General features: G+C 44.4%; 1 protein-coding gene across 5 annotated transcripts in view; it reads left to right on the plus strand.

Moving 5' to 3' along the window:
- htr4 (5-hydroxytryptamine receptor 4) overlaps window positions 1-21,600 on the plus strand; it is a 162,990-nt gene that overhangs the window by 112,839 nt on the left and 28,551 nt on the right. For all 5 annotated transcript variants that reach the window (XM_085286906.1, XM_085286929.1, XM_085286913.1 and 2 more), the window contains one exon: window positions 7,440-8,041. In XM_085286906.1, coding sequence (XP_085143032.1) covers window positions 7,440-8,041 — 602 coding nt within the window. The remainder of the gene's footprint in view (window positions 1-7,439; window positions 8,042-21,600) is intronic.

The raw sequence follows: 21,600 nt of genomic DNA on the forward strand, positions 1-21,600 counted from the left end.
CATCCCAGAATATTTACACGTGTGTTTCCCTCCCACCAGCCTACATATTCCTGTGTATTATACTGTGGATGATTAACATCCAGATGTAAGACAGATGAAAACAGTGTGAGCAGAGAGGTCAGTGTGGAGCTCAGCTGCCTGACGATGACCACACCTTACCTGTCTCAGGTGTAAGAATGTCAAGGCTCGGCTGTGTGGCAGGCAGGAGGAGGACCCAAACGCAAAACTCACAGACACGGGGATGAACTCAAAATCACAGCTTTAATGCTGGAATGGCAGAACATAGGAAATACAAAACTAAACTGGGAAAAGTAAACTAACATACGCAGAGAGACACAGGGAGATCCACACAACATGAGGGACGACGTCACGCTGAACAGAGGGAGACGCAGACAGAAATACACAGAGGGTTAACGAGGGGAGTGGGAACACACGGGGAACACAGGTGACACTGATAATCATAACGAGACAGGGCGGGGTGAACTGAACACTGACGGGAGAGGTGAAACAGGAAGTACAGAGGAGAGAGAGCACGAGTAGAACACCAACGTAACGGGCAGGGGAGACACGGAATAAACACGAAAGGGGACGAGGGCTCATAAATACATAGAGGGCACACAGGGGGAAGAGAGAGCACGGGGAGAACTTAGACATAATGGGCAGGGGAAGCATGGAATAAAACATAAGGAGAGACGAGGGCTCACAGATACACAGAGGGGCACACAGGGAGACATGAAGGGCAAGGGATCAAAACTAGAAGCCATAGAATAAATCACACACAAGTACAATAATACGAAAATCACAAAGAACTAAAAACGCTGGGTCAGGAGACCCAGGACCGTGACAAAGAACTCTCTGATCTTCTCTCCGCATGTCGGGAATAACTGACTGAGTATTAATGAGGTCACAGCTTTGGTGTCATGTGCAGAAACGTGGGCATCTCTGACTTCAGAGGTACACCTGTGAAGCTGCAGGTGAGGCTCACTGATGTGAAGGCCACATTCAGCAGCTCGATGACCTCTGACCCCTCAGTGTATATCCATGAAGTCATTAGAATAGTTCCTGAGACCAGCATCACTGCCTTCTGATGCACATGCAGTCATTCAGACTATAAGCTGCCTTAAATATGGAGAATGCTCTGAGTTCAGGGGTAAAAAGTTAACCTTACTGCCAAACCTCTGCTTTGTAAGCATGTCAGATACAGTGGGGCAAAAAAGTATTTAGTCAGCCACCGATTGTGCAAGTTCCCCCACTTAAAATGATGACAGAGGTCAGTAATTTGCACCAGAGGTACACTTCAACTGTGAGAGACAGAATGTGAAAAAAAAATCCATGAATTCGCATGGTAGGATTTGTAAAGAATTTATTCATAAATTAGGGTGGAAAATAAGTATTTGGTCACCTCAAACAAGGAAAATCTCTGGCTCTCACAGACCTGTAATGTCTTCTGTAAGAAGCTTTTCTGTCCCCCACTCGTTACCTGTATGAATGGCACCTGTTTGAACTCATCATCTGTATAAAAGACACCTGTCCACAGCCTCAAACAATCAGACTCCAAACTCCGCCATGGCCAAGACCAAAGAGCTTTTGAAGGACACCAGGAAAAGTATTGTAGACCTGCACCAGACTGGGAAGAGTGAATCTACAATAGGCAAGCAGCTTGGTGTGAAAAAATCAACTGTGGGAGCAATCATCAGAAAATGGAAGACATACAAGACCACTGATAATCTCCCGCGATCTGGGGCTCCACGCAAGATCTCATCCCGTGGGGTCAAAATGATCATGAGAATGGTGAGCAAAGATCCCAGAACCACACGGGGAGACCTGGTGAATGACCTGCAGAGAGCTGGGACCAAAGTAACAAAGGTCACCATCAGTAACACACTACAACGGCAGGGAATCAAATCCCGCAGTGCCAGACGTGTTCCGCTGCTGAAGCCAGTACATGTCCAGGCCCGTCTGAAGTTTGCCAGAGAGCACATGGATGATACAGCAGAGGATTGGGAGAATGTCATGTGGTCAGATGAAACCAAAGTAGAACTTTTTGGTATAAACTCAACTCGTCGTGTTTGGAGGAAGAAGAATACTGAGTTGCATCCCAAGAACACCATACCTACTGTGAAGCATGGGGGTGGAAACATCATGCTATGGGGCTGTTTTCCTGCCAAGGGGACAGGACGACTGATCCGTGTTAAGGACAGAATGAATGGGGCCATGTATCGTGAGATTTTGAGCCAAAACCTCCTTCCATCAGTGAGAACTTTGAAGATGAAACGAGGCTGGGTCTTCCAACATGACAATGATCCAAAACACACCGCCCGGGCAACAAAGGAGTGGCTCCGTAAGAAGCATTTGAAAGTCCTGGAGTGGCCTAGCCAGTCTCCAGACCTCAACCCCATAGAAAATCTGTGGCGGGAGTTGAAAGTCCGTGTTGCTCGGCGACAGCCCCAAAACATCACTGCTCTCGAGAAGATCTGCATGGAGGAATGGGCCAAAATACCAGCTACTGTGTGTGCAAACCTGGTAAAGACCTATAGTAAACATTTGACCTCTGTTATTGCCAACAAAGGTTATGTTACAAAGTATTGAGTTGTATTTTTGTTATTGACCAAATACTTATTTTCCACCCTGATTTACGAATAAATCCTTTACAAATCCTACCATGTGGATTCATGGATTTTTTTTTCACATTCTGTCTCTCACAGTTGAAGTGTACCTCTGGTGCAAATTACTGACCTCTGTCATCATTTTAGGTGGGGGAACTTGCACAATCGGTGACTGACTAAATACTTTTTTGCCCCACTGTATACTCTGTGTTCTCTGATGTTTAAATGTGGAAATCTCTGCTTTAACCCATCCACCTTTCACTCGGTGAAAACAGTCCACTGAGACTGAGGTGTTTCGCTCCATATAAGCCACAGTGATCACAAGGAACAGAGACGATTTGCTCCTGCGCCCCCCTGCAGATGTGGATCGGGCTGCCCTGATGTTGGGACGAGAATGGGGCAGATAACATTCTCACTTAGCTGTGACACAGCCTGAAGAGCAGCACTGGCCCACAGAGCACCTTCATCCTCTCCACCATCTCCCCCTGATCATATTTATTAGGGGTGGGTTTTAATAATCGATTCATCGATTAAAATCGATTCTGGCTTGGATAACGTGATATCGATTCATTAAAATCCTGAATCGATTTTTTTATATAAATGTATTTTGCCCAAAATTCCAGAATCTCAGGTGAAATGTCACAAACTTTTGACAACCACCAAACATTTAAAACAGTAAATGAGAGCAGGTACACGGCTTCTGCACAAAGACGTAAACACAAAGCGCGGACCGCAGATCAGAATCAGTGAGATGTCGCCTTTCTCACCCGCACGGACACAGTCGGGGCTGAAAGCCGACAGCTCGCTGATTCTGATGTTTCAGATTTAAACTTTTTAAAATTATACAAAATGCAAAACGCTTAGCCGTGTCTCTAATAAAACCTCTGTAACTTCAGAGGTAATGTTCATAAATTGATTAATGGTTTTCTTTCGTTTTTGATCTACTGCAGAATATTTTTATAAAATCCCAGGCCAGGAAAATCATCTTCATGTTTTTCTGTGTTTTATCTTCAGTAATTTGACACAAAGGCATCTGCTGTGACGCTCACACCTTTGGTAAAGTCTGGAAAGTGTCAGCTTCCTTTTTATAGATGCAACAATATGTAAATGTACTGATCTGAATTCTAATATTTCTGACTGTCTGAGGCAAGATTTCCCAGATTCAAATCGAATTGAATCGAATCGTGGATCGAATCGATTCAGGAACTTGTGAATCGGAATCGAATCAATTCTAGTAATCAGTGACGATACCCAGCCCTAATATTTACTGTCAGTCTGTATAAATCCACTGATTCAGGCGAGAGCAGGTTACTACCTCTGTGATGAGTGGATCAGTCAGTGTAAGGTGATGCAGTGTAGCCATGACGTGACCACACAGTCAGTGAGATGTGTGGGTGTGTGTGTCCCTGTCTGTGTGTGTGTGTGTGTGTGTGTGTGTGTGTGTGTGTGTGTGGGTGTCCCTGTCTGTGTGTGAGAGTGTGTGTGTCTGTGTGTGTGTGTCCATCCTGCCTTACACACTCATTTATATTCCTCCAGCTGTCTCGGTTGCTGCTCGCTGTTTTCAGAGGTGATGGGCTCTGGTGTCATAAACAGTCTGATAAATAAAGTCTTTAACAACATGAGCATTGCGGAAATCATTCTCACATGTGTGTGTGACCGAAAACAAACACAGAGGGAAGGTTAGAGAGCGAGTGCACGAGGAGACTGTGAAAGAGAGAGAGATTGTCCCCTGCCACCTTTAACCTCGCTCACCCCGTCCATCTTCATCGAAACGCCAGCAAAACTTTCTCTGAGCTGCCTGTCAACACAAGGACCGGGGTCACACAGACACACATAAAGTCATAGACACACACACTCACACTGTGGCAGCAGCTCTCGTGGGGCTCGTTAAGCTGCTGAGTGTTGCAAGTGATTTTGGCACAGATCACGTGGAAACGAGTGTTTTGTGCAGACCTGTCAGGCAGCTGGGGCTCGTGTCACTGCTGTTTCTGATGTGCTGATGACTTTATGAAGACAGCTCTGTGGTTTATCCTGATCATTTCCATCAGTGAGGTTTGAGTCTTTCAGGTGTTCCTTCATTGTGTCACCTGAGCTTTTTCTGAAACACTCTGCCATACTAACATTTACTGTTATCATAATGTTCTTTTAATATTCTGATCATTTCAGCTTTGTGTAACTTCATAAATTAGACCGACGTGTCCTCATAGGAGTTTGGAAGTTTCTTTGCATGCTTACATTAATTACATTTTAAGGACACATGCAAATAAGAATGTCCCCGGAGTTTTGCTGACTGTAAATGGAGCTGTTATAAGTGGTACAGCGAGGAGTCGTGTAGTATTTGAAGAAAGATTTGATCCATGATTAATGTCACATCATTGCACTGTGGAAGGAACTCACCTGACAGCCAATGATTAGTTTTCTATTTTTTTGCCTTCCTGAGCATCAGAACCAGAGCATAGCAAGACTCTACCAACAAAATGTAAGCAGCATATTTTATAGGAATAAATATCAGATATACCGTGTTTCTACACTGTAAATGGACCTTTTGATCACATCATGGGTCACTGAGCAGGTTCAGTGCTTTTCCTAAAAATGCCCAAATCCCGTATCACGCCAAACAGACAAACTAGACTCTTGAAAACTAAAAGCACTATTCTAGTGCTTTTATTCTAAAAGCACTAGAATAAAATAAAAATGATCAAATTGGAGGTGGACAACTTCAATTCAATTCAATTCAATTTTATTTATATAGCGCCAAATCACAACAAAAGTCGCCTCAAGGCGCTTCATAGATACAGAGAAAAACCCAACAATCATATGACCCCCTATGAGCAAGCACTTTGGCGACAGTGGGAAGGAAAAACTCCCTTTTAACAGGAAGAAACCTCCGGCAGAACCAGGCTCAGGGAGGGGCGGCCATCTGCTGCGACCGGTTGGGGTGAGAGAAGGAAGACAGGATAAAGACATGCTGTGGAAGAGAGACAGAGGTTAATAACAGATATGATTCAATGCAGAGAGGTCTATTAATACATAGACACCTACGCCAGAATGCTGTTTATAGACTTCAGTTCAGCATTCAATACAATCCACCCCTCACAACTCATCAGGAAACTGACAGACCTGGGTATCAGTTCCCTCATCTGCAAATGGTTACTGGACTTCCTGACCAACCGCCCCCAACATGTCCGGCTGGATAACCGCTGCTCATCTACCATCACAATGAACACCGGTGTACCACAAGGCTGTGTGATGAGCCCTTTCCTCTACTCCCTCTTCACCCACGACTGCAGACCTGCTGATGGTTCCAACACCATCATTAAGTTTGCAGATGACACCACGGTGATTGGCCTCATCAGTGACAACGATGAGGCCGCCTACAGGGAGGAGGTGGATCGTCTGGCTGAGTGGTGCGACAGAAACAACCTGCTGCTTAACACCGAGAAGACCAAGGAGCTCATCGTGGACTACAGGAGGAATGCTGACCCACATCCACCCATCCACATTAAGGGGACAGCTGTGGAGCGTGTGAGCAGCTTCAAGTTCCTGGGAGTCCACATCTCCGAGGATCTCACCTGGACGACCAACTGCTCCAAGCTGGTCAAGAAGGCTCACCAGCGCCTCTTCTTCTTGAGGACTCTGAGGAAGAACCACCTGTCCTCAGACATCCTGGTGAACTTCTATCGCTGCACCATCGAGAGCATCCTGACCAACTGTATAACAGTCTGGTACGGGAACTGCTCTGCCTCGGACCGGAAGGCGTTGCAGAGGGTCGTGAAAACTGCCCAGCGCATCGCCGGAGCACCACTTCCTACCATAAAAGACATCTACAGGAAGCGGTGTCTGAAAAGGGCTGGGAAAATCATCAAAGACCCCAGTCACCCATCACATGGACTCTTCACCCTCCTGCCCTCTGGGAGGCGCCACAGGAGCCTCTGGACTAAGACCACCAGGTACCGGAACAGCTTCTTCCCCACAGCTGTCAGACTCCTGAACTCTGCCTCCTGACATCTGACCCACGTTAAACTCATGGACTGAACATACACACACCCACAATGGACAACTGTACCCTCAAACACAATAATAACATGGACTGAACCACCACTCACAACCACTAGCACTTTATATAGCCTCTGTAGAAACTATCTACACCCTCACTTATCTTAACTGCACTACTGTATAGCTCTGTGTAAATAATCATTCTGTACATTCGATAATCTTTAATCCTACAACTGTTTACAACTTGCATAGTTCCCATTTCTGTATAGCTGTATATCCCAGATTCTGTAAAGTTATTTATTTCATTTCATATTCTGTATAGTTTTTCATATTTATATCCTGTTCATATCCTGTACATAGCTTGTACTCACTACAGCCTGTACATACTTATAGTTATAGAATATTCACAACATACTTCATACCGTGTACATTATAACATACCATAATAGACCCATTTCTGTAATATACTCACATATCTATATTATTGCTAATATATATTGTAATATATCTATATCACTAAAGCACTTCTGGATGGATGCAAACTGCATTTCGTTGCCCTGTACCTGTGCATGTGCAATGACAATAAAGTTGAATTCTATTCTATTCTATTCTATTCTATTCTAAAAACGATGAATGTAGTAAAAGCTGAACTCAAGTAAGAAAATTCACCCAGGAAACTGAATTTAAAACCAAAGGTCAAATGAAATAAGAGTAAAACTAGAGAAAAACAGATAAAGTGGAATAGCTGGTCGCATGTTACGGACGGCAAGGTCAGCTGGTCGCAGCAGCGAGCTGAGCCTGTGTGCGCACTGACTTTTCTCCCTGCTCTTTCACCAGATTAACGAGCGGCGCTTCAACAACAGCAGCAACACTACGTCCTGCGTCTTCATGGTCAACAAGCCGTACGCGCTCACCTGCTCCTTGGTGGCCTTCTACATCCCTCTGGTCCTCATGGTGCTGGCCTACCAGAGGATCTACATCACAGCCCGGGCGCACGCCCTGCAGATCAGTATGCTGCAGCGGGCCGGAGGAGCTGGTACCAGTGCCGCCGGGACTTCTGGTGGGGTTGGCGCCAGTGCACCGGATTCTGCCGACCATCAGCGCAACCACCGCATGCGAACAGAAACTAAGGCGGCAAAGACGCTGTGCATCATCATGGGCTGCTTCTGCCTGTGCTGGGCGCCGTTCTTCGTTACCAATGTTGTGGACCCCTTTATAGACTACACCGTGCCCGAACAGCTGTGGGCTGCCTGCCTGTGGCTGGGCTACATCAACTCCATGCTGAACCCCATCCTCTACGCGTTCCTCAACAAGTCCTTCCGCCGTGCCTTCCTCATCATCCTGTGTTGCGGGAGGCAGAGGTACCGCAGACCGTCCATCCTCGGCTCCGGCGCTCCGTGCACGGCCACGCAGATAAACGGCTCCACGCACGTGCTCAAGTAAGTCCTGTCCCACCCAGAGACCGAAGGTGTGCAGTCATACTCAGCCCACCCATTTACAGTCATACAGCACAGTGTTTATTGGTCTGCACACAGACAAGCTTGACCTGGATGCTGTGGGTGTGGGTGCTGTTGCCCCTTTTTTCTCTAAATGTTGGGAAAACATTCAAAACTAATTGAACATTTAGGAAAACTTGCACGACATCTGGTGCACGCAGGCATTTTAAAGTTTCAATGTAGCTTGTTGGTATTAGAGCACATGTAGCGCAGGGTTTTACAGTCACCCCAGACTTTAGTGTATTACTGCAGTATTTCTGTTTATTGGTATTTCAGTAGTAATCTTTCATCACGCCTGGGTTGAATTGAGAAAACTGTGTTTCCATGTGTGTTAGAGACGACCTTATCTCTGTAAGTACCCTCTCCTGTCCCTGCACACTCAAACGCTGCCTTGGCTTCTGACTTGTCCACCTAATTCAGTGTGTGAAGGTAGAAACGTGTTTAACAGCAATAAGGACACGTGTGTTGAATATGTTATTTTTTCAGTGTGTTTTAATAGAAGGATCTTATCTGTGCTTGGGAAAGACAAATGATGCAGTGCAGTCCTGTTTCTGCTGGAAGGGTCAAATCATCAAGCAGAGGCTGTTTATGTGACTGAAATATGAGTCATGTATGTTTAAGAAAAAGACAGGAAGTTGTTACATCTGCAACACCTTTCATCGCCGCCTATTACACAGAAACATGTAGCCATAGGTGGACATCATGTCTTCATACAGGACACAGGTTCATACAGATTCTGTCCCTCTGTTCCCTTCGTTATCCTCAGCCCAGGTGTTCTTAGCTCCTCACACTCCTTTTAATCCTGCCTACCTCCTATTTAAGGTACTGTGCAGTGGTTCAGGAGTATACAGGAGTATTTCAGGTGCTATGCAGTATTTCAGGTACTATGCAGTATTTCGGTAGTATTTCAAGAGTATTTCAGGTACTATGCAGTATTTCAGTAGTATTTCAAGAGTATTTCAGGTACTATGCAGTGTTTCAGGAGTATTTCAGGTACTATGCAGTATTTCAGGAGTATTTCAGGTGCTGTGCAGTGTTTCAGGAGTATTTCAGGTACTATGCAGTGTTTCAGGAGTATTTCAGGTACTGTGCAGTGTTTCAGGAGTATTTTAGGTACTATGCAGTATTTCAGGAGTATTTCAGGTGCTGTGCAGTATTTCAGGAGTATTTCAGGTACTGTGCAGTGTTTCAGGAGTATTTCAGGTGCTATGCAGTATTTCAGGAGTATTTCAGGTGCTGTGTAGTATTTCAGGATTATTTTAGGTACTGTGCAGTGTTTCAGGAGTATTTCAGGTACTATGCAGTATTTCGGTAGTATTTCAGGTACTATGCAGTAATTCAGAAGTATTTCAGGTGCTGTGCAGTATTTCAGGAGTATTTCAGGAGTATTTCAGGTGCTGTGTGCAGAATGTGAAGCAAACTCCTGCTCAGGCAGACGTTGAGCTCTACACGACTGTGAGCTACGGTTTTTGTGTGGTTTCAGTTTTCTCAACCGTTGCCATACCTGTTCATTCTCTGCAGGACACACACATAGATGTCAGATATTGCTGGAGCCTTCATGTTTGAGTTGCGGGGCGTTTCTGTCTTTCCTGTCAGCTCTGCTGTGTTCCTGCCGCTGTGGAATCAAACTGTTTTCATCCACAAATGTTCAAACTTAACATCAAATTAAATTTAGTCTGCAGAACTGCATGCTAAATTTAATTTTGCACTCATATTAATATTCTATACCTCCATAGCACAGTTTTCCAACAGCGCATGTTATTTGCTTTCGGGAGGAAGAATCCATGGCGTTCCATAATGAACGTCATTAGAAGTTGGATTTCCTGCGTGGTGACTTTTTAAAATATTTGTACTAATTTGTACTAATATTTGACTGTAATACCAGTGTTATAGGCATGTTATTCACCACAAACACATAATTAAGCCTCCTGGTGTGACACTCCGTGCAGCACCACCTCTGGACTGGAGAACATTCATTTGTCAGTTAGTTTTGCGCTCCCTGGTTAATGATCAGGATCTGTGGGCTCTGTGGAGGCACAACAATGTGTGATCTAATGTACTGTATACCAGCGGTCCCCAACCTTTTTTTGTGCCACGGACCGGTTTATGCCCAACAATATTTTCACGGACTGGCCTTTAAGGTGTCGCGGATAAATACAACAAAATAAAACTAGTACCGGTACCGAAAAAAAAGAAGATTTATTCATAACACACGTGAAAAGACCCAGGAAAACCGAGTTAACGATAAAACGATAACAAAATAACGCTGAAAACCGATAAAAACCCTGAAAACCATACATTTCACACCAGAGCCTCAACTCTCACGGCCCGGTACCAAACGACTCACGGACCGATACTGGTCCGAGGCTTGGGGGTTGGGGACCGCTGCTGTATACTATACTGTATCTGGTGCTTGTGTGACCTCTCAGATTAAAAATATCCACATTTCAGAGTTTGACAGTCACGCTCAAACACCCACAAAGAACCTAAACATACAAATGTGATTCCCAGGATACCAGCTACATCTGCACACACCTGGCAGGTGACAAATAAATGATGCATCGCTCTGTCCATCATTTCTTTTTCTTTTGGATCCCTTTGGGATCCAAGATTGTCCTCCTCATGTCTCTGTGTCGTACTCTGTATGCTCCACACTGCTAAAGAACATTTTCAGCTTATTACCATCACTCTTACCAGAATTACCTGTTGTTGCTGTTCCCACAACTAATATGGCTGATAAGACATGGAGGAAACAGACGCAGCATCCATATTTAATATTTAGCATCATGTTGCAGGTAAACGATCACCTTGTCTGCGATGGTGAGACTCGAATCAGCTTCTGATTCACTGATCGCAGATAAAGCACTTTGGGTGTGAGAGATGATAATCAAGTAACTAACATCAATTTACATAATCAAAGTAGTTTAAAATAAAATCAAAATTAAATGTAAAATAATGAAAAAATTTCAAATTAAAACAGGTTTCTTGGTGCAAAGACAGAAGAGCAGGTGTGTCAGTCCTATCACCTGATCACCTCATTGAGTAATGTAATCAGATTACATTTACAGTGGTTGTCTTTGTGGGACAGTTAAGGTTTTCTATAAAAAACTGGATTCATGTGAAGCTCCTTGCAGGCAATAACACGTGTTTATCAGTGACATCGCACATCACCTCTTATTTGTGGAAATATTAATATAAATAATCATATATGTTCAGTCTGGTTTAGAAATGACATTAAAAAAATAAAGAAGTCCAGCTAAGTGAGATTAACAGATCTCAAAAAGAACCGGACAGACGTCTCCAGTAATCATTGATCCTGAGCCTGACGATGACTGGGCGGAGACTCAACCGTATCTGAAGGGCTGTGGCCCACATCATGAAACACGCCACAGCCTGTTATTCAGACAGGAAGTCAGAAGCCACCGACACTTTGTCTGTGTGTGCCTTTGCTATTCACTCTGTCACTCCTCGTTGGTTTTACTTCCTGTGTTGTTGCTTGGGATCGGATTTTTTCATGTCCTCACATGAGTCTGATTAAAGTTTAGCCTGAGTAATCTTCCTCCTGAACGTCGTGACAGTAAAGGAATATAAACGTAACCTGAGGTACCTATCCACTTCATCAGGCTTCACCACTGCATGCACGGTCAGCAAAACAACCTGCGAGCATGGGGCACAACCCCCATGTCACCTTCCTTCATTGGCTCATGAAGTCAAACAGGCCAAAGCAGTTTTCACAGCTTTGAGGCGTTTTTGTGTTTTGTACTGCGGTGCAGCATTGTGAGGTGACACCGTGCTCAGTGTTTACACAGGAAGTCATTCACTGATTAATCGTTCATGGACAAAACAGGCACGGGGGGAGAATGGAGGCAAAGAACATTTCCATTTTCTGCTCTGTTTCTTTTTCTTTCTGTCTTCAAAAATCTTTTTATGAATAAGTGGATGTTAATGTGAGCAATAAGCTTATTGCTGGTCAGAGGGTATTGTTGTTGCTGGTATTGTTGTGCCGCAACATGCAGGAAGTGAATTCATTTAAATAGTCAGAGCGAAAGTGGCTGGGAGGAACGCGGTTATTAAAATCGCATAAGGCTGTGTTAACATATCGCAGCATCAAATACAACGGAGTGGGTGTACACCTTGTTCATCATCTTCATCATACCCGCCGGGTTTATTTATGTGAAAAGCAGACTGGCGTCACTTCCACCACTGCACTGTTTCACACTCTGTGAGGTTTAAAGCAGTAATTACACCACCGTGGTTTTTATTTCCAGGTGACTTCACACTAATGAAAACACAATTATGTATATTATGTTCCAGTCCTGATGACAGATCCCCCTGAAGCCTACACTGGCTGGATTTTACAGCAGACCTTTAGCCTGACAGAGCTGGAGGAGGAATCACTGCCAAATGCCAGAGGTGTGTCAGCACGCTCTGAGATGGCTTCTTTGTCTGTAACATTACAGCGAGTGTTCTGGAGCGAGACCCACGGCGGGATTAATACGTGTCTGATTCACACAGGGCGCTGAGTCGAGCTCTCGCTGCGCTCTGACATTATCCACAGGAAGTGACGACACATTCGTCTTCAGCGACTCCTTCCATGCAGAGTCACCCGAGCCTGTGCTGTCACCAGGTCCATCTTAGTGTGTGTGTGTGTGTGCATAGGTGTCACTTCATCTAACAAATTGGCCATGTGTAGGAAGACGTCATGGAAGCTGCCTTTTGGGGAAATGATGTGTCGATAGATGCGGCGCTCGGCGCTCATTCGCTCTGATTGGAGTTCATTCCGGTTCAACTCGGCGTGCTCTCTGTACCAGAGCTATTCACAGACTGCAGGAAAGTCACGACTCAGTCAGGCAGATAATGACATGGCCCGTTACTGTCCCGTTGTTACTGTACAGTTATGAATTTGACTGAGACGGCTGATAAACGTGGAGGTGAAGGAAGCTGACGCATACGAAGAGACAAAGGAAGTTATGTGACTTCTCGCTCCTGCTACAGGAAATAAATCTAGTGGAAAAAAATCACATGTAGTGGATGAACACAAACATATTAGATTCTATAAATAAGAAGAAGAAAGTTTGGAGCTTCACGCAGGAAGATGAATGTCTCAAAGACAAGCTGGGACTTATAATTTGTTTTGATCTGACGGTAATAATTAGAACCAGCAGAGACATAACCAGGACACAAACACTGAGTCAAGCCGCTCCGTTCACACAGAGCTGCACACAGTTACAGAGGAAACCTGTCGCAGTGACAGCAGCGTGAACACAACCTGTGCTTTGGCTCCTGTTTCACACTGTCTCTTATTCTTTACTGGCCTCTTCATCAGGCTTCACTGCTGCATGCACAGTCAGCAGACTGGTCCAGTTTTCACTTTGACGATAAAATAAGATGATGAATGTATGTGTTATTGTGTAGTGAAGATCAGCTGTTTGTTTGATACACACTCTGATTATGATGAAGCAGCTGAAGGAAAACATGATACACAATACTTATAGTCTATGCACACACACACACACACACACACACACACACACATTAGCCTGCAGTGCTGAAAGAACAAACTGGATAAATAACTCTTCACAAAGATGAAAACAGAAAAACATTGACTGTGCAGAAGGAAAAAACAGGAAGAAAATAAGTATGAGAAAATTATTTAAACAGAGAGAAACATGAAGAAGGAAGCAGGAAGAAGAACCAAACGGGAGAATGTAAGGAGTTAAAACGAGCCGGTGCGATTTAAGAGGCGAGAAAAATGAGGAAGAGGAGGTGCAGAACAAAGGCTGAGGAAGCGAGAAGAAGAAAGAAAAGAGTAAAGAACATGAGATGGAGGGTAAAAGCATCCTGAGGAAATGAAAGATGAATGGAAATATTTCAGAATTTAATATCCGAATATTTATAATTGTTTTGGATCCGTGACAGCGACCTGAAGTATATTTTACCCTGACTTAATGGAAGATCTCCATCATTAGTGACACGTTGAGTTTGAGTCACAGAGGTGGTTAAACACACAGCAGCTACAAGCAGACCAACGGCGAGGCAGGAAATCCAGATCATGGTGTAAACACGAGCCACTGCCATGAATTATGAATATAACGCCAAGTTAATACAGTTTGTGGGCTTTTTCTGAGGATGGTAACAAAATTTACCTCTGGGTTGGTGCTGTGATGGTGACCAGGGAGTCATTTTAGCTGGATGCTAACAAAGCCTGCCTCGTGGTCCGCCCTCATCACAAATACGACCACCTTTGGCTCTAAAAGCTGATTTTAAGAGTTTAAACTGGTGTGTGACGTCAGCTTCATTCCTCCGTGTACAGTCTCTGGTGCTGATGAGCCTTCGGGTGGTTTTGGTTTCCAGCAGCAGATCCTAGCAGACTCTTCACACACCAAACATCACAAACTAGCCGGTGAGAGGTGGACAATAGAATAGAATAGAATAGAATAGAATAGAATAGAGTAATCCTTTAATTTTCCCACAAGGAGAAATTTGGTTGTATCAGGAGCAAAAACACACATATACAAACAGAACAGGACACAGAACAGAAACACAATTCTTACATATTTACATCATGGACAATAGTTACCAAACCAGAGTACTGTAGGTTATTAAAATTAGAGTACAGATAAGTGGCTAACCCAGGTTGTAGTGTGCAAACAGAGCAGGATACTGAAAGATGTTTAAATAGTTAAGAATATTTAGAATAATTAGAAAAGTACAGATTGTGTATTGTACCTGTGCATTAAAAAGTAGACATGTAACTTCCAATAAGTGAGTGTATATATAAACTGAGAAAAGTAATGTGCAAGTTATAACAGTAGAAGTTGTTACAGCACTGAACATCTATGTTTGTTGGGAGCAGTTTTGATTGTACAGTCTCACAGCTGCAGGGAGGAAGTACCTGCGGAAACACTCTTTCATGCATCTAGGATACAGCAGTGTGTCACTGAAGGAGCTCTGCAGTTCAGCAATATTTACATGCATGGGGTGGGAGACTCTGTCCCTCAGAGAAGTTATTCTGGCCAGAGTCCTTCTGTCTCCCACCACCTGCACTGGCTCCAGGGTGCATCCCAGAACAGAGCTGGCCTTCCTGATGAGTTTATCCAACCTCTTGCTCTCAGCTGTCGATAAACTGCTGCTCCAACATACAACACTGTAAAAAATGACAGATGACACCACAGAGTAATAGAATGTCTTAGAACCGCTCCCTGGACTCTAAAAGACCTTAGCCGCCTCAGCAGGTAGAGTCTGCTCTGACCCTTCCTGTAAAGACCATTAGTGTTGTGACTCCAGTCCTGTTTATTATTCAGGTGAACACCCAGGTGAACACTCTCAATGTCCACTCCCTGGATGTTCACCGGTGCCAGTGTGATGGGTCTGCGTCTCCGGAAGTCCACCACCAACTCCTTGGTTTTCCCGGTGTTGATCAGCAGGTGGTTCTGCTGGCACCAGTCCACAAAGTCCAGAGTCCACAGTCTGTATTCTGAGACATCCTTACCTGTGATGAGGCCGACTATGGCAGAGGCGTCAGAGAGCTTCTATAGGTGGCAGCGTGGGGAGTTCATGGAGAAGTCTGCAGTGTAGAGGGTGAAGAGGAACGGTGCCAGCACAGTTCCCTGTGGGGCCCCCGTACTACAGACCAGCGTATCAGAGACACAGCCCTGTGCCCTCACATACTGTGGGCGTCCTGTGAGGTAGTCCAGTATCCACTGGGACGTGTGGTGGTCCACTCCTGATAGCTCCAGCTTGTCCCTTAGAAGTCATGGCTGAGAAGATCTCCATCATACGACCATACGACTTATTGGTCCCAGGAGACCAGACATCTCTTTAATGCTTATTAAAGGGTGCTTTTTAAGCCTGTATCACTCCCTCAAACGAACCTCCAAAGCTGTAGAAATGTTCCCGGTAATGACTCCAGGGCCTCGTGCTGATTAATGAATGTTGTATCTGTGTCTGAGAGAACTGTTCTGATATTCACACTTAGAGATGTTTTTTAACGTCATCTTCGGTCTTTCTCTCCACATACAGAATTCCTCTGCAGCTTTTTGTATTTCTGTAAAAACATGAGGCACTCTCCAACGACGCACAGCCGAGGGTAATCTCCCTCTGACAGACGCACAAAACACTGAAACACTGTACTTCAATTAGCAGCTAATTGTCTTTTCAGATGGAGAAAATCAGCGCATTAGCATCTCATATTGGATGGAAAAGTGGCTCATTTCAACACGGCGCCTCATCATATTAAGAGAGGGATTATTGATGTGCTTATTATGTGACTGATGCAGCTGAGCGTGTTACATTGAGACACACCACCTCAGGCTGTCTTCAGCCAAATGTGTCAAAGTTTTCTAAATGAAGACGTGATGAGCGTTATTCAGAGCAGGACGCTGTGGAAGCAGTGACAGATCTGGGAGAAGGGACAAAATCTTCCATGAAAGTTTAATTCTGACTTCATTAAAGAATTCAACGAAATGAAAGAAGGTGAAGACGCTGTACATCTTCACCTTTGGCCTCTGCTTTGTGCGTCTCGTTGCTTAGAATAAAAACTGTCGATCTGAGCACTGCTGCCAAAATGGCCATTTTCTGCCTCATTGGAACTGTTTCTATTAGATTGTGCAGGTAGAACTGTTAGGTCATAATCAGTGTTGGGTAAGTTACTTTAAATTAGTAACTTAGTTACATTACTAGTTACTTCTATCAAAAGTAACTCAGTTACTTCAAGTTACCCGTTACTTTCAAAGTAACTAGTTACTAGGGAAAGTAACTTTGGTTTTACTCTTTTCTCTTGTTAATGTGTTGCTTCCATAACTTTGTCAGTCTTCTAGCTTGCTTACTTGCCACAAGTGCGCTGTGCCACCTACCAATAGAAAGGAAAAGATAATGTGCATATTTCCATGAGAGAAACCCCACGCCTGGACCGTCATTGACTGCTGCCATAATTCTAGCCTACGTCACAGCGTCATGTGCGCCTTTTACATCCAACACAAAAACTGCAGTCGTGGTGCTGTCGATTGTACTCAGAACTCGGAAATTCTGCCTTCTGAATAGGAAGATGTAGGTAACACCAGACTGCAGATGAGCTGCATACAGGGCTGGACTGGGACAGAAAATTGGCCCGGGCATTTTGACTAGAGACCGGCCCACCATTATAGGAAAAATCATAAAGCCTTTGAATGAAAATAAACACTGTTGTGAGAGTGATGTACACTGTTTTGATGGTATATATGCATCAATCTATCAATCGTTTGTTGTAAGATTCAGATAATTATTTTTTAAAAGCGAGACATTTTAAATGAGAATAAGAAAGAAAAGTATTTCTTTGTGCCCCCCTCTCCCTGTTAATGCCCTACATGCCCCCCTGGCAAAACTTTGCTAGACCCGCCCCTGCACAGTTACCAGCTGTCAGCTACATAAAAAAGGATCCTGGTGTTATTTGTCTCTCAGAAACAGTTCATAGCTTCCCTTCAACTCATTCATGTCACCTAAAAGGTAAACCTGTTTCTCCATCACCTGTTCAGCTCTGGTGATTCAGTAAGGACATCTCCTGGTTTCATCTTCATGTTTCCCTCTCACCAGATAACCAAACCATATCATGACCAGCAGCTTTTTTGCAGCTGTGGCTCCAGCAAACATCAGCTGATACTAGAAAGTAATATTAAATAAATTCTAACAACAGCTGATCAAACGTGCTGCTGTTGTTTAACACGACATCGGCTGGTTTCCTCTTTCTGGCGCAAAGTGAGCGATAAACAAACAAGAGAGAAAAGCCGATCAGCTGATCACTGATTTTCATGATTGAAGTAGAAACAGGAGAGGGAGGGTGAGAGAATGAAAGAAGAAGAGGCAGCTGTGCAGCAAAGACACAGAATAACTCCAGCTTTGTGCCTTTTTCATTGCAGCTGAATTACGGGACAAACTGTTCCTTTTCACCTCAATAAGAAACGCGTAATATTTTCTCTGAATACCAGACGGGACAGTTGGCAACTCTAATAACTTATGAACAAAATAAAGTTTAACATCAGTAACATCATAGCACCCACCCAGCTGTATAGAAACTCCGTCATGCTAGCTATCACGCAGTACGGAAAAAGTCAGAATAATGAAAATAAACTCCACCTAAACTTGGTTCATATCTGACCCAGAGAGACTGCAGGTCATAACTTCTTACCTGAAGTTCGCCTCGGGTCTCTTTTCCTTCTGCGTCCACTTTCCCTCCTCCACCTGCTGGCCTCCACCACTTGCTAATGTTACTGAATCTGTGGAAGCTCCGCGATAGCCACCACATGAAGTAACGAGTAACGAGCCTATCTAAATCCCAGTAACGACTAACGCGTTCCTGATTTTGGAATAATAACTAGTTACCGTGCTTGTTACCAAAGACCCGAGTGAGGTAGAACTGAGTGACAAAGACCTAAGTGAGTGGACTTATTCTGGGTGACTTTTACTCACAGCTACTGAATTAACAGCGCAGGCTCTGAGCCCCTTCACTGTGCCATGGTTTTCGTTCATTTGTGTCTTGCTCTGTTTTTCTACAAATATTCTTCAACTTTTCCACCTTTCCTCCATACTTCCTGTTTTGTCTCCATTTCTTTCCACCCTCTTCATATTTTCATCTCTTTCTTTTTGCCATTCTCCTGATGTTCTCCCTGTTTGCTTCTCTCCTACTGACGGCACATTTTCAGTGTGTGTCCCTGTGTTTGGTTACACAATTTACACAGACACTAACCTGAAGCAATACCACACACACTGTCCCGTGTGCGTGTGGCTAGTGTATCTTTCCATGGGCACTCCTGCAGATGATGAAAAGAGATGCAAAATTTGTATTTTTGCATTCTTGTTCCAGTTCCTATATTTGTTTCTGCATCATGTTTCACATCTACATTTTTGCTTGTCTGCGTGTGTGTGTCTGTCTGTCTGTCTGCATGTGTGTAGCTGCATATGTGTGTGTGTGTCTGGATTTCATTGTCTTGCAGATATAAACAAAATCAGAGAAAATCCAAACAGGAAGTGCCTACAAGCTCCGGGATGAATGCTGACAATGCTGTCGGCTGCATTCAGCCCCGGACTCACAGCTGCAGCTACTACTGCACTTGCTCACACTGAGGCTCCGCCTGCACATATGACAGCTTCAGTAACAACCTGTGATAGGCTAAGCTGAGAGGAGTCAGCTGAATTTAAGTCTGATCTAAAGACTCTAAGCTCAGGTAAAGGTGAATAATATAGCATGATTTCAAGCAACTGCAGGCCACTGGTCGTTGTGTCCTTGGGTCTTGGGCAAGACATTTTACCCTACCGCCTGCTGGTGTTGGCCAGAGGGGTCGATGGCGCGATATGGCAGCCTCGCTTCTGTCAGTCTGCCCCAGGGCAGCTGCGGCAACTGTTGCCTCCACCAGTGTGTGTATGTGAGAGTGAATGAATTGTAAAGTGCTTTAGGTGCCTTGAAAAGTGCTATATAAATGCAAACCAATCCATTTTTAAGCAACCGCACGTCAGTGATGTGTGATGAGCTGATGGCTTCAACTGTGGGCACTGCTTAACTATTATAAAAATTCTAATCAATGAAATGTCAGCACAAAGGCAGGACAAGGTGTACCTTGAAGGGGTGGGAGGAGCTTATAGTGGAGAGGCTAGAGGAGGAGGCCTGTCCTTGCCGTGTACATGCCACAGCTTTAAAGCAGCATCATGTATTCAGACCCAGAAACAGCCGGACTCGTGTCCATGTCTGACACCGTTGGACAGTTTTCCGTCTCATCGTCCTGGCTGCCGTCTCTGTGGGACGTTTTTGTGGAGGCTGTTGCATCTGGATCTAAAAACCATCCCTGTTTTCCCTTCAGAGCGTTCTTCTTATCCAACTCTGGAGTGTCTCCAGTGCAGCTCCTATTTTCCAGCCACTCCATGGAATTCCCATTCAGACCACTTGCACCTGCTGACCTGGAATTTCAACCTCAGACTCCAGCTTGTGTTTCCAGCTGGTCCGAATTTTATTTCATTCATCTCTGCAGTCATGGTGGATCTCTGGCTGCGATGCTTTCAGCATCAAGCCCAGAGGAGTCCATCAGGTCATGAGCACGAGCGGCGTTAGCAGCGTGGTTTATTGCCCTCTGTGAGCCCTCTAACCTTGGTGGATTTTAACCCAAGCTGTGTGGCTACATCCAGATAAAATCCTTTCCTGATTGCCAGATCTGGCTCCTTCCCTCATCCTTCAGGTTGAAAGGTTGAAGCTGGTGTTCATTGCATATGCATCGGAGCTTACATTGGAGTGGTTTTCCAGGCAGTGATGTAAAAACAACCACAGTGCTGGAAGGATTGATGAGTGATTGATGATTAGAGACAGCACTGCAGATATTGTCAGATTTTCAGCATTTACCAAAAAGTATTTAAAAAAACATAAAATTCAGCTGATCGAGGCTGACGCTGCAGCTCCCAGAGCAGGTTATAGCCTTCGTGGAAGCACCAACACCCCTAAACCGCACTAATACACAGCTGTTCGGGCATTTACATGTCCCTCGTTTACCTGTGCCACAGGAATCACAGTGATGGATGGTGTTTATAGGAACAGCACTTCCAGTAGTCTGCAGAATCGTTCAGCCCGATGACCAGAAATCCCCCCACAGACTGCACATCTCACATCACAGCTCTTCTCTGAGGTCTCGCTGTGTGTTTTCACCACCACTTTTTTTATTGTGGACATGGTGTGTGTGTGTGTGTGTGTGTGTGTGTGTGTGTGTGTGTGTGTGTGTGTGTGTGTGTGTGTGTGTGTGTGTGTGTGTGTGTGACTGACTGACTGACTGACTGACTGACTGACTGACTGACCTCACCTTTCACACTCAAAGTCATCGTGATCAAGCTGCTGTAGAAGTTGTCAGACTGCAGCTGTGCTGATGTGCTGGTATTTTATTTTCTCTGAACGCTCTGCAGAGAAAATGTAAGAATCATTGGGACCATCACACTGCACCCTCCACCACCCCAACCATCCAACACCCCCAATAAGCTAATATAAATGAGAAATACATGGGAACAAGTCAGCGGAGGCAGTGTGGTGTCTGCGTGAGCTTTGTTTATCCTTTCAGTTCTTATTTTCTGAATATGATGCACACACACACCTGTCCTGACCAATGGCTAGTCTGGGTGTAAACTAACCTTGTTTTTCCCTTTCTCTCTCCCTGCCTTTGTTTACTCCTTTCCTATTTTGTTTCCTTCCCTCTCTCCTTCCTCTGACCTGCTGTTTTTCTGCTCATATTTTCATTTTTTTTTACTACATTATGAACATAAATCACATTTTTTTCTCAATTTTATACCATCCTTTCATAATTTCTTCCTTCTGTTTTTTAACTTTGTCTTTTTCTTCTTAATGTCACCCTGTTTCTACTTTCTTGCTCTTTATTCCATTTGTCATCCTTTATCTCTATATTTTCACATGATTTTTTTTCTATTTATGTTATTCCTTTTGTCATTTATTTCCTCTCCTCACCGGCTGCACCTGCCACCTCTGATATTGCTTCGTCATC

The sequence above is a fragment of the Mchenga conophoros genome, linkage group LG2, assembly GCF_057382185.1.
Source record: "Mchenga conophoros isolate Kocher_MC1m ecotype Shallow Benthic linkage group LG2, M_conophoros_male_GT1.1, whole genome shotgun sequence".
Classification (NCBI taxonomy): Eukaryota; Metazoa; Chordata; class Actinopteri; order Cichliformes; family Cichlidae; genus Mchenga; species Mchenga conophoros.